Source organism: Onychomys torridus, chromosome 5 (genome assembly GCF_903995425.1).
Source record: "Onychomys torridus chromosome 5, mOncTor1.1, whole genome shotgun sequence".
Taxonomy (NCBI): Eukaryota; Metazoa; Chordata; class Mammalia; order Rodentia; family Cricetidae; genus Onychomys; species Onychomys torridus.
This window is the reverse complement of record NC_050447.1, coordinates 132,630,551-132,644,225: the sequence shown is the minus strand read 5'-3', so window position 1 is coordinate 132,644,225 and position 13,675 is coordinate 132,630,551. Positions and strand designations below refer to the sequence as shown.

The window sequence follows — 13,675 nt, the reverse complement described above, 5'->3', positions numbered from 1 at the left end:
AGTGCAGATAAAACATACCGTTCACCCAGTGGTAGCAGGGAAGGAGAGCTGGAGGCGGGAGAGGAATGGGTGGGTTCTTAGTATCCTCTTCAGGTGTTTCCCCCAGTGACCTAACTTCCTTTCACAAGGTCCTACCTCCAGTGGTTCTCCAGCCTCTGAATGGCAGCACAGTTGGTGACAAGCCTTTAACTACAGGTCTTTGGGAGGCACTTCAGGACTAATGATGTTGTTAACGTTCTTTAAGTACAGAAAAGCATCTTTATGTAGGTGGTAGTTTCAATTTTCTAGGTTAAAGAGTCTTCAAGTTGGGGTTCAGTGTATTCTTGAAATTTTATTGGAACCATTTTGGCAAACTTTTCTCACACTGCTTTTCATAGATCTATAACCTCCATTCTAATTTCTATTGTTTTCTTTAGCTGACGTGAACAAAGTTAGAAGTTAAATAAATCCGCATAGTGGACTTCTTCCTTAAGAACTCATTATAGGGACTGGAAAGATAGGTCAGTGGTTAGAACACATGCTACTCTTGCAAAGCCCAACTTCAGTTCCCAGCTTCAGTGTCGGGTGGTTTATAACTACTAGTACCTCTAGCTCCAGGGGGATTTGACACATTTGGTTCCTACACACACACACACACACACACACACAATTTAAAAATAAAAACAAATCTTAAAATTGATTTGAGAGATGGCTTTGCATTAATGACATCAGTCCTTGGTGGCCAGTTGGCCTGGAGTCAGCATCTGCCCTGAGGTCTGAACTCCTGTCTCAGCTTTGCCTTGGTTCCTCCTGGTGCTTCCCTCCTTCCCAGTTTTCTTCTCTCCACACAGGAAGGGGATTCTGGCTGGGTGGCTGGGTGGCTGGGTGCTGGGTGCTGGCCCCTGGCATCCTCCTCTCCTCCTTTTCTTGTTCTTCACTCTTTTCCCTAGATTTCTCCTCCTAGTTACTCTCTCTGCTCGCCAGCCCCGCCTACCTATTGGCTGTGCAGCTCTTTAATAGACCAATCAGGTGTTTTAGACAGGCAGAGTAACACAGCTTCACAGAGTTAAACAAATGCCACATAAAAGAATACAACATATTTTTACAACATTAAATAAATATTCCACAGCATAAATGAATATAACATATCTTAAACTGATATTCCATAACATAACTGCTAGTTGGATTCTTGGGCTAAATTCCTAGCTAGATGAATTTTAAAACCTTGCAGGGTGTCTTAACTCTCTGGTTCTGTCCTATCTCCAAATAAGCACACAGAATTACTTATCCAATGGTTAGTCCATAGGCTTTCTGTATGGAGAGGCCTAATAGATATTCTAGGCTGGCTTCCCTCCCACCCTCTGCCTTTACAAGGTTTTACCATGGCTGTCTTTTATGTGGTTAGTTTTTAAAGCTCAAGCTTCGATATATATACTGATTTGTGTGTGTATGTGTGTGTGTGTTAATTTTTTGTATACAAGTAAAGGAATGATTATTTTTATTTTACACAATTATTATTTTATACCCTTTCACTCCAAACTTGCTTTGGAGAAAGTTAGGCATTGGTATCATTGGCATACAATTGTGAATTTTTGTCAAGTTTGTCTTTTATGATTTCAGGACAAAAATTGCCCAAGATATTGAGAGGCTGATTCATCAAAATGATATCATAGACCGGGTGGTATATGACTTAGACAACCCTAAGTGAGTCTAATCTCTAAAAACTCTTATTAAGTTTTAGTTTTTATAATAAAATATTAGCATTATTTTTAAAAGATAAAATAATTATCTTTTTATCATATCTTCCCCATACTTTATTGTTGCTGTTTTCATCCTTTAACAGGTAGGTATATGATGATCATGATAAATCTTGTTCATTTTTTTAAATTGAAAGATAACATAAGCCTTTGTTTTTAGGTGAAATTTAAAGGATATAAGCTAATACTGTAGTTTTGGAAAAATGAAAGTACCTCTATTTATAAGTGGGATTTTCACAAGAAATGCTGTCCTTTACTACTGTAGCACTGGACCAGTCACTGGAGTTCCCACCTTGGCCTTGTGGCTTGGCAAGCCAGCCATTTGCTACCTTTGAATTATCACTGATAGTGTGTGTCAGGATTTAACTGTAGTAAATAAATAAAAATTGTGACTACTCAGATAAGAAATTCAGTCAGCTTTCTTTGAGTCTCTCCTCTCCTTACTGTATTACTACTTTGAGGAAATTTGACATTTTACCTATCATGATTGGAGGAGACAAACTTTTAAAAATGGTATTATTGGTATATATTAGTAAAAGCTCTATCAAAGGTGGGACTGAATCTGGAATATTCTTTGTTGTTGTTTATGGCAGAGTCTCCCACTGTAGCTTAGGCTGACATGGAACTCACTGTGTAGCCCAGGCTGACCTCCAACTTAAAATAATCCTGGTTCAGGAGGCATGTGTCACCGTTCCTGACTTTCAAATCTTACTTACACAAGGAAAGAATAACATACCTTATTAAACATGTAGTTATTTCATTGTTCATGCTTCCATATTAGATGTGGAACCCTGCGTATGGGCATGCCCAGCTTGTTCCTAACAGATGTGACTCTGGACAGAAATGCTGAGCTTCTAGGAGTTTCCTAGTCTTTGTTTTGTATTAGACTCTTCAGAGGAGCAGGGTCAGGCAAACAATGAAAGTGCCTGACATATGGGTGCTCAACTACATGATAGGTAAAGCCCCTAAATATCCATGTTAGCTAAAAGCAAAAACTTCATGGTTTGTTAGAATTATGGCTCCTTACCAGGCAGTTTTAAAAATAAATCTTTTTCTCTATGTAATAATCAGTATTTTAGAAATGACATTTTTTCAGCAAGGCAAAGTCCTTATTATGGGTACAAATGTAGGAACAAGTCTCTTGTAATTATATTTTGAGTATAAATGGAAGTCACATTTTTCCTTGTTGTATTTGCTATATTCTTTGCTTTAAAAGGAAGGAGGGAAGCAGTGTGTATTTTGATCTGTCCTCTAGTTTTAGTCTTTGCCTATCTGTTTAAGTGTGATATATTTTAATATATTTATTTTAAAATATTTATTTAGCTATGCCACTCCAGAAGAAGGAGATATTTTGAAGTTTAACTCAAAATTTGAATCTGGGAATCTGCGCAAAGTTATTCAAATTAGAAAGTAAGCCATTTAAATGTCCTCATTTTGTGTGCACACAGACACTCCCGGCTTGCCATCAGTTGGTCTTTGTCTTGTGTTTTAGAAGCGAGTATGACCTCATTCTGAACTCGGATATAAACAGTAACCATTATCACCAGTGGTTCTACTTCGAAGTCAGTGGGATGCGGCCTGGTGTTGCGTACAGGTTCAACATCATCAACTGTGAGAAGTCCAACAGCCAATTTAATTATGGTGAGGCTCTTGTTCTCTCCTGTGAGGGGCATGCAGGCAGTTACCTGTAGGACCAGAAATCAGCACGGAGGCACTGCCTTAGATATACTCATTGTCTCTAGTTTCCAAACCTCAGCCATTTACCATGCACAGTTTGAAATAGCTTAAACTCTGGTTGGCTGGTCAAAAGAGCTACCCTCATGAAGACATCCCTTTAAGCTTCAGTACCTGTTGTTGATCTCATCCAAATGGAACGCAATTACAGATATTGTCGGGGGTTTCTTCTTTACTTAGCCTGTTAATACACTGCATAGGTTTGATTTTAGGATATTAAACCAGCCTTTTTCATTTATAGAATGAATCATAGAATTGCTAATGTTTTGTTAAAAATTTTTGAATTTTAAGCTGAGCCCAGTGCTACATGTCTGTCATTGCCTGTGATCCCAATCCTACCTAAGAAAGAAAATGTGGGGCAGGATGGGTGAGGAGCATTTACATTTTAGGCTAGACTGCAATTCAGTGATGGCTCAGTCCACAAAGTTCTGGATTCTGTCCTCACCTCCAGAAGAGAAAAAACAAAGAAAAAATGTTTTTACATTTGTGCACAGGAAGCTGTATGTCCCTCCCCCCAGGTCCCCTCACCATAACCACTTTTGGTATCAGGATAATACTGACTTTGTACAACATGGCACGTCTTCCTTCCATTTTCTGAAAGTCCTTGTGTAGAACTGGTGTTGATTCTGCAAGGCATGATGGAATTTTCTAGTGAAACCATCTGAGCTTTAGAATTTTCTTTTGCTGGCTGTCTTGTAACCGAATCATTTCCTTAGCAGTTGAGGACTGTCGGTGCTCTGCTAGATGGAGGCTGAGCTGCAGTAGCCTCCCTCTGCTGTTACTCATGGGTCCATTTCTTCCCAGGTGTCAGTGGCTCACTGTTCCTGTGTGTCACTGTTAATCTGTTTGCAAGGTCTCTGTGTTGATAACCTCAGTTTCATTATCTGTAATTGTAGCTGTGTCTTGGCCTTTTTTTGTCGAGATCTTGCTTAGCTACCCACACAGAACTCACATTTTGCTTACCTTGTATCCACTGAATATCTGCTACTGGACATGTTTCTGTTCTTGATCAGTTTCTGTCCATCACAGAATGAATTCTTACTGCACAGTTTAGGGGAGGCATGAGCAATGAGCCTGGAACTCTGGTGTGAAAAAGAAGCACACAGATAACCTGTGTATAATGAGTGTTGAAGAAGAGTCTTTTATTTATTGCCTTCCTTGCTGCTGCTCTCTGAATAATTTTCTTTTCTTTTTAAAATAAATCTCTAGTGTTTTGGAAGGAGAAATCTGAAGGATAGAGTGTCATTTAAGGCTTCTGTGTTCAGTACCTTAAGTACAAATCTAAGGATTATTTTTCTAGCATCTGGTCAGTAGTCAAAGACTATGTCTATGAAGGATAATCACATAAACTTAACAATTGCATGTAAAAGTTAAAACTTCCATTTCAAATCTAACAATAGCAAGTTTTTTTTATGTAGTAAACACACACACACACACACACACTCACTCACTCACTCACTCACTCACTCACTCACTCTAACATACAAAACATCCCTTTATAACAGATTGAGGAGAACCATGTTACAAAATGGTAGTGGTCTCGATCATTAGTTAGGAAGATCAGAAAACTTTCACCAAGAGGCGTGAGAGACACTGCATTCCGTGCCTCCAGTCACTTCCCTTCATTGTTAGAGCATCTGGAGATGATGCTCTTGAAAGAGACAGTCCTGGAAATGAAAGCTTTTGAGAGCAGCAGTGGTTTTTGCCAGTTGTCATTTGTGTGGAAGCAGGAAATGGTGTACTCTAGAATTACTCACTTGTATGAAATAAAAGCTTTGTCATTTATCTAATGAAATAATGGGATGACTAATAGTGTAATATTTGACATGGTTATAAATACTTTTTAGAGATGTGAAGTCTTATCTAATTTTCAGATAGTCTTGTAAAAGTAAATGGGTATATTTTGACTAAAACATCAATAGTTACATTGGTTTGCATGGCTGGTGATAGGAATATTCCTTATGTAGTCTAGGATACTACATCTTTAGTGTTATACACTAAAATCACCAAGAAAAAGGGTTTTAGTACAGAACACAATCACTGAATGTAACATTTGTATCTATCCAAGTACTAGACAAATCGATTTAGCCTCTGAGATCAGATGGGACTAGATGGGGTCACGATGGTATGCCCATCACCAGCATGTGACCTTGTTGTGTGATATTTTGTGTTCTGACCAATAAAGCTTGCCTGGAGATCAGAAGGTGTAGTTAGCCACTAGTTAACCATAGAGGACAAGCAGTGGTGGCACATACCTTTAATCCCTGCACTTGGGAGGAAGAAGCAGGAAGATCAGGAGTTTAAGGCCACCCTGGGCTACATGAGATTAAACCAGTCTAAAAGAAACAGCTGGGTGGTGGTGATGCATGCCTTTGATCCCAGCACTTGGGAGGTGTAGACAGGAATATAAGGTGGGTGGAGACAGGATCTCCATTCATTTGAGGATTGGGAGAGGTAAGAAGTTCCTAGTGGTTACTGCTCTGCCCTCTGAGTTGCTGTTCAGTTTTGTACAGTATTGATATGTAACATTTTCCTGTGTCCGTGACATTTAGATTGCCATTGGTAGTGCAGAGTTGTGAACAGAAACTGCAGTGTATACACATTTTTGTGCTTGGGCTGTTCTTTTTATGTATTTAAAATATTTTATTTTTATAAAAAAAACACAGCTGCTGTTATTCATTTCCTTTAGAAGTTTTCCTTAATTTTGACCTTTACCTCCCTGTAAGTTAGTACTTTTCTTACTTCCTTAATTTGTTTTTGTAGACCATCAGAACCTTTTAAATTTCCTCTTTATTACAACTTAATTTTGAATCCCTTCCTGATTTTAATGTTTGTCTTTTTTGTTTGTTTTGTTTTCTGTTTTTTTTTTTTTTTTTTTTTTTTTTTTTGTATTTTCAAAACAGAGTTTCTCCGCATAGCCATGGCTATCCTGGAACTCGCCGTGTAGATGAGACTGTCTCACACTCACAGAGCTCCTCTTGCCTCTGCCTCCTGAGCACTGAGGTTAAAGGCGTGTGCTTTTCCCCCTCTTTGTGGGGAAGCTTGGGCATTTTGTCTAGAGGATGCTGAGAGATGGGCACTTGGAAATGGACTCAGTAGGTAGAGGTGTTCTTTAGCAGGGCTTTCCAGGGTGGGGAGTCTGGCCATTGCTTTTCATTTCATTTCTCTAGTTCCCAACTATTAAGTAGTTTTCTCATAAATGATCCTAAAGCAGTTTTACAATAGATTTCTGAGAATAATGCTCTTTGCGTTGCTGAATTTGAGAATTGTCACTATCTCCACAGCCTGCTCTGTTACTTGAAATAGATTTTCTTAAATTGCCACTAGGTGGCAGTTTTACACTTAACACGCCAGCTTTAGTTTCAAGCTTCTGTTTGACTGTCTCCCTGCATCAAACTCTCAAGTTCAAGAGGGTTCTAACTACCTTCTTGTGAAAATCAAACCTGCTTGGGAACAGGCAACACTGTACAGCTGGGGATCTACTCCCCATGCCCTGGAGTTTGGCTGGGGGTTATCTACTAACAAGTGGTTTAGACAGTGTCCCTGTGACCTTGGCTTCTGCTGCATGTTAGTGTTACTAGTACTTCCCTGGTGTCTCAACGTGTATGTGAATTCTTTGAGATAGAAACAGAGGACTGTTCTGTACATTAATACCATGGTTCATAGTGGATGTTGAGTAAGTGTTTGTTAATTGGTGCTGAATGTGAGGATTGTGACGATCATGCTGGTAGCATAGACTGAGCATGCACAAGGTACTTATCAAAGACCCTAGTCTAGTTGAAGATCCTTGACTTTGTGTATGTTATGTGAGTATATGTGTTTGTATTATGTATGTATACGTGTGTGTATGTGTATGAGTGCAGGTGCATACATGCTATGACTTGAATGTTGAGGTCAGAGGACAACTTCAGGTGTCCATCTTTGTCTTCCACCTTGTTTGATTCAGGATCTCTCTTGTTTATAGTTGTGTGCAGTGGACCTTCTAGCCCAAGAGCTTCCAGAAATCCTCCTCTTTTCTTCTTCCCATCTCCTGGTAGGGATGTGCTGGGTTTAAAAACATTAGGCTTCTGCATCTGGCTTTTGTGAGGGTTCTGTGTGTCCAAGCTCAGGGCCTCAGACTTGTAAGGCAAGCACTTTACCCACCAAGCCATCTCCATGGCTGCTAACTCTTCCTAAAAGTTTTACTTTGAAATAACTTCAAGTGTAAGGATAGTTGCACACTTTGTCAAGATGTTGACCCTCTGAATTGGTGTCCCATCACTATGGATTACTTTGTATCTCTTTTCTACAGATCATGGCTTTTTATGTGTCACTGTAGCATTACTGTTAGGATCATGAAATTATCATTAACACATGAAATACCTTCTAGTCCTTGGTTCCCCATTTAATTTAGACTTTTTTTTTTTTTAAATCAATAAAAAAGGTTTAGCTCAAAGCCACATTTTCAGTCTTTCCTACACTCAAGTGATTATTGAATTGAGAGGTCTGTGTTGAAGTCTGCCACCAATAGCATGTTTGTTCTCCCTGTTTCCTGTAGTCTAGTCTTCATTGCTCTGTGCATAAATAATAAACATTGCTGGGCTTTCACTGTGAAGTGTGACTCTTACAGAACAGAGGTGGCTCAGTGAGTAGAGGTGCTTGCTGAGCAAGTCTGACTTGGTCTGTCCCATGAGAACCAGCTCCTGACAGTTGTCTTCAGAGTTCCACATGCATGCCCTGGCCTGCTGGCACTTAGATATACATGCTCCCCCCTCCCCCCCCACACAGAGTTTTCTTTTAAACACTTCTTTGTCTCATTTAGTATGTTTTGGCCTGATAACTACTTTGATCTACATTGTGGTCTCCTTTTGGCTCCTGTATCTTTGCCTGTTTCTGGACTTACAGGTCACAGATGGCTCGTGTTAAGAGTCTGGGTAGTATCAGTTCGGTATTATTTGTTGAATTTATTCCTCTGTTGGTGAGAGAATATGGAAAGATTGATTCCAGGGGCTTCCTCATGTCTTTAGTGTAATACCTGATGTGGCACAGCTGAGTCCCTGGGAGTCACCTTAGGGGTGTCCCTTCTCTATAGCTGTCCATCCCTGGGAGACACCTTAGGGTTATCCCTTCTCTACTTTAAATTGCTTTGTCTTCATCCATTAGTGTCAGCTTTATGCCTGTGAGTGATGGCCGGCCTGTGATTGTTAGAGCCAGAAACACCTCACCTCCCTTCATGTTTGTAGTTTTTACTGACTCTGGCCTTTAGGTTTTTATTAAAGGCCAGTGCCTTGTTGTGCGGTGGTGGCGCACACCTGTAATCCCAGCACTCAGAAGCAAGGCAGGTAGATCTCTGTGAGTTCAAGGCCAGCCTGGTCTACAAAGTGAGTTCCAGGAAAGGCACAAAGCTACACAGAGAAACCCTGTCTTGAAAAGCCAAAAAAAAAAAAAAAAAAAAAAAAAAGCCCAGTGCCATGGGATGTTACCATGGCAACTTAATATTTTGCTGTCTTATATTCTGATGACAAAATGGACAGTTTGTTAATATTTTTTCATGCAAATAAAAAGGTTTATCCTTTTGACTAATGAATAAATAAGTGACTAGAAATACAACCTTTCTGTAGTATGTTGAGTAGATTATAGCTGATAGAATCCAAGTTACCTCATTAGATTGATTCTTGGTGTTGCAGCCTATTTTTCTTTCCAAATATATTCAGTCTAAATATTTCTTCTAAATATTGCTTTGTTTTTATCAGAATTAATAGTATATTTTTAAAAGTTATATCAGAATACATTATTTAAAAAAAGATATTGGAGCATTTTAAATAAGTCTTAAGTGCCCCTTAACTTTAGCCTGAACCTTTTTCTACTTCCTGTAGTTAGCTGTTATGAGTTTTATGTGTCTGAGGGAGGGTGAAGCTTGAGATTTAAATGGCTCACTGAGTTGCAGTGGCTCAGTGAGAGTCAGGAAATAAGACTTGACTTGTGTCTGTCAGTGACACTGCTGAGTTTTCACATACCAAGAGCCTCAGTACATTTCCCTTAGAAGGAAATGTCAGCACTCTGGGCAGGTAACAGTCACAGAGTGCTCGCCTTGTGCAGGTCTTGGTATATTTCAACACAGGCTACTTACTAAAGAGGTAGTGGAGCAGACAGTGCTTAGCAGTCTCTCAAAAGGTGTGCATCTGTTGTGTGAGCTGGAATTGAAGGCCTGGTAACAGGTTGTGTACTTGTAACTACTGTGCTGTTCAACTATAGAAGATCAGCCTAATACTGGACTTGTCATTTGTAACCCTAGAAGCCTGGAGACAGCTAGATGTCTTTTGTAGAATCTATCATTTGTCACTGACAGCACACAATATGGTCTGTGTAAGAAATAAGCTACCTAAGCTCTCTTTGAGGAGATGTCAAGATACAGAACTAAGAATGGACACAAGATGTCCAGGAGCATTCTTTTAAAGGAGAGGATATGGGAGATGTGAAACCGGTCTTGGTCTGATGGCTTAATTGTTACTTTGATAGAACCTTGGAAAAATAACAGCTAATCTAGACCATAAATGGATGAGGAATGCCAGATTAAGAAGAAATCATCTGAATCAGGAAAAATAAGAAGTTAAGGTGGAAACAAGTATTTGATAAATAGTAGAAAGGAAGTGCGTTGAAGGGGCTGAGGTAGATGCTCTCAGAAATCAGTCACAGCTTAGTGCCGTGTGTTCCTCCAGTGACAGAACACTTGGGACAGAATGATTTCACAAAGATAAGGTAAATGCAAACAAAATAAAGCAGAAGCAGTAACATTAATGTCAGAGAAATTTAATGGTTAAAAAAAAATAAGAGGATAGCTGAGAGACAGGCGCAGTTCACAAGCTGCAGTCCCTGAGATACCGCAACCTTTACTCGGTGAAGTTGTCATGGAGACCTACAGAAACAACAGCTATTATTAAAATAGAATCTGACACAGCGAGAAGGTACAACAAGCAAGAATGTAAAGATTATGAACAGTGTAGCCAAACTTGGCTTTGGATTTTTGAGGGTCCCACATTGGGGAATATTTAGGATGTACTCCAGCAGTTTGAGAGTAAAGTTTAAGAAAGAGAAAGAAAGACATTGGATGTGAGAAATGATGGAGCTCCTGCAGGGTCCAGCAAAAATAAGAAGATAGCTGATGAAGCACTCTAGAAAGTAGGCCATCCCTACCAAAACCGGAAGTTAAAGAGCAGGATAAGGCTCAGAATAAAGTGGAGCAGCATCTTAGACATATAAGAGACTGTTAGGGGCTTGAGAGGAAAAAAACCTGTCTTCTTCTATCAAAAAGATGAAATAAAGACAACAATTGTAAACTAAAAATGTTGGGCTGCAAATGTGAGACAAACATATTTCATATAGGTTGTAGTTTTTGGCAAAGACGTGAAGGAAACATTTGAACTGGACCCTGGAAGCATCTTGGGAGCACTTACCTTGGCTTTCCAGTGAGCTACGCTGACAGAATCTTAGCTAGGAAGTGCAGCTGCTCTTCAGTCCTTACTGTCTGCTTGAAGAGGCACAGGAGGTTCCCTTGGTGTTCATGAAACAGTAAGGAAGCTTACATTCTATCCCTGGAAAACTTACTGATATAAGAAGGTATCTGCAAATTTTATTGTGATTTAAACTATTGTTAAAAATCAACAAGGAAATGATTAAGGTAAAAATAAATATATCAGCTTTTGTAAATCATGTAATAGTCTTAAATATCTTTTTAAAAAAGAAAAAATTTGAAACTGATGTTAGAAATTATTTAGAACAATCTGTCAAGCATGATAGCTACCCGCCATCTGAGGCTATTAGAATCAAATATTTAAAAATTTGAGTTCTTCTTCATAACTATACTCATTGCTAATGCTTAATAAAAGCCCCTTTATATAATACATTTCATTTTCGCAGAAGACTAGCTGACCCAGACTTGGGGAGTGTAACTAAACCAGTATTAACTTGTAAACTGAAGTATTCTTTGAAGTAAGAAGTAACTGAAAGTAAGTATCCAATGTAAGAAACTGGAGAAGGAAATAAATCAAAGGGAAGGAAGAGAATTAATGAAAACAAATGTTGAAATATTTAGATCAAAATAAAGCAAAACATAGAGATCCTCCTGCCTCTGCCTCCCAAGTGCTGGGATTGAAGGCGTGTGCTGCTGCAGCTGGCGCCGCCGCCACCACCACCACCACCACCACCACCACCACCACCACCACCACCACCCAGCTTGAATACATACAATTTAACAGAGAAAATTGGTAGCCATTCACTCTAAAGTTATTCCATTTTATTTAAAATTTAAAAGGGGGTTCTTATTGCTTAAATTATAATTTAAGTAATCTCTCAGATTTCTTTAATACATCTTAAAATGATTAAATGCACTGTATCTCAGTTTTCCTAAATATTTGGTGCTTTTTACAAATGCAAGATTCATTTTTACATCAATAATTCTTAAAATAATATTTTCTTTCTTCCTCCTTCAAAGGTATGCAGCCACTTATGTATTCAGTTCAGGAAGCTCTAAATGCCAGACCGTGGTGGATTCGTATGGGTACTGACATTTGTTACTACAAGTAAGTATTCTCACAGAAGTTCATAAAAGGGCATATTCCATTCTGTTTCAGTGTAACAATGACAACAGGCATAGTATGTGTGGTGGCTAGTTTTATGTCAACTAGATACAAGCTAGAATCATTGGAAAAGAGGGAGCTTCAATTGAAAAAAATGCCTCCACAAGACTGGGCTGTGGGCAAGCCTGTCATGCATTTTCTTAATTAGTGATGATGTGGGAGAGCCCAGCTCATTGTGGGTGGTGCCATCCTGGGCTGGTGGTCTTGGGTTCTGTAAGAAAGTAGGCTGAGCAAGGCATGATGAACAAGCCAGTAAGCAGCACCCTCCATGGCCTCTGCATCAGCTCCTGCCTCTAGGTTCCTGCCCTATTTGAGTTCTTGTCCTGACTTCCTTTGATGATGAACAGTGATGTGGAAGTGTAAGCTGAATAAAACCTTTCCTCCCCAAGTTACTTTTTTGTTTGTTTGTTTTTTGTTTTTTTGAGACAGGGTTTCTCTGTGTAGCTTTGAGTCTTTTCTGGAACTCACTTGGTAGCCCAGGCTAGCCTGGAACTCACAGAGATCTGCCTGGCTCTGCCTCCCAAGTTATTAATTAATTAATTAGTTAATTAATTAATCCCTCCTGGGATTAAAGGCGTGCGCCTCCGCCGCCACCGCCACCACCACCACCTGGCCTCAAGTTACTTTGGTCATAGTGTTTTAACAGCAATAGTAACTCTAATTTTTATTGACTCTTTGGGAATTTCATACAATGTATTTTTTTTTAATCTTAGTCAACCACTACTCCTTCCTCTAACCCCTCTCGACTCCACTCCTGTCTCCTGACACTTTGTCTCTTCCTCCTTTTCCTCCTCTTCTTTTCCTCTTCCTCCACTTTTTAAAATAACTCATGGAGTCCAGTGTGTGCAGTCCATATGCCTGTGCATGGGGCCATCCATTGGAGCATGGTTGACCTACCAGGGGCCAACTCTCTCTCCTCTAGAAGCTGTCAGCTAGTCATTGCTCCCCTGGCTGGCGTGGAGGTTTATTAGCCATGTGGAGTGGCTTGGTCATGTGCGGGCAACCTCAGCTGCTGTGAGTTTATGAGCACAGCCGTCCTCTTATATCTAGAAGTCACTGTTTCAAACTGTCCTCCCTGACTTCTAGATTTTAGACTCTTTTCTTCTTTCTCTTCTAAAGTGGTCCCTGAACCTGTGTGGGAGGGTAGGTGGAGGGGGAGGGTAGGTGGAGGGGGAGGGTAGGTGGAGGGGGAGGGTAGGTGGAGGGGGAGGGTAGGTGGAGGGGGAGGGTAGGTGGAGGGGGAGGGTAGGTGGAGGGGGAGGGTAGGTGGAGGGGGAGGGTAGGTGGAGGGGGAGGGTAGGTATGATATAGATGTCCTATTTGTGGCTGCAGCTTCTCTTCTAAACTATCTAGAATTCTTAAAGTCTTTGCTCCCCATTTTACTCTATTTGTAAAATGTTCCAGGTACCCTCCGCTCTATTTTTCATGATGCTTATTTTATTTCCTATAAAATACATTCATAACACATGACTCCTGTGTCCCTATAGTTGTCAGCAGTTTTTTACATCATTCACCACAAAGTTCAGTTTCCTCGTGACCTCTTGATTCTGATGTGCTTGTGCAAGACACCTGAGACCACTGAGACCACTT

The 13,675-nt window shown here is 39.9% G+C and overlaps 1 protein-coding gene across 10 annotated transcripts in view; it reads left to right on the top strand.

Annotated features, from left to right (window-relative positions):
• The window catches only part of Agtpbp1 (ATP/GTP binding protein 1), a 157,053-nt gene that overhangs the window by 79,083 nt on the left and 64,295 nt on the right, over window positions 1–13,675 (top strand). For all 10 annotated transcript variants that reach the window (XR_004944945.1, XM_036186843.1, XM_036186842.1 and 7 more), the window contains 4 exons: window positions 1,600–1,683; window positions 3,060–3,146; window positions 3,229–3,377; window positions 11,941–12,028. Coding sequence is in view for 9 of the 10 variants with exons in the window: in XM_036186843.1 (XP_036042736.1) it covers window positions 1,600–1,683; window positions 3,060–3,146; window positions 3,229–3,377; window positions 11,941–12,028 (408 nt within the window). In the remaining variant the exon portion in view is untranslated. The remainder of the gene's footprint in view (window positions 1–1,599; window positions 1,684–3,059; window positions 3,147–3,228; window positions 3,378–11,940; window positions 12,029–13,675) is intronic.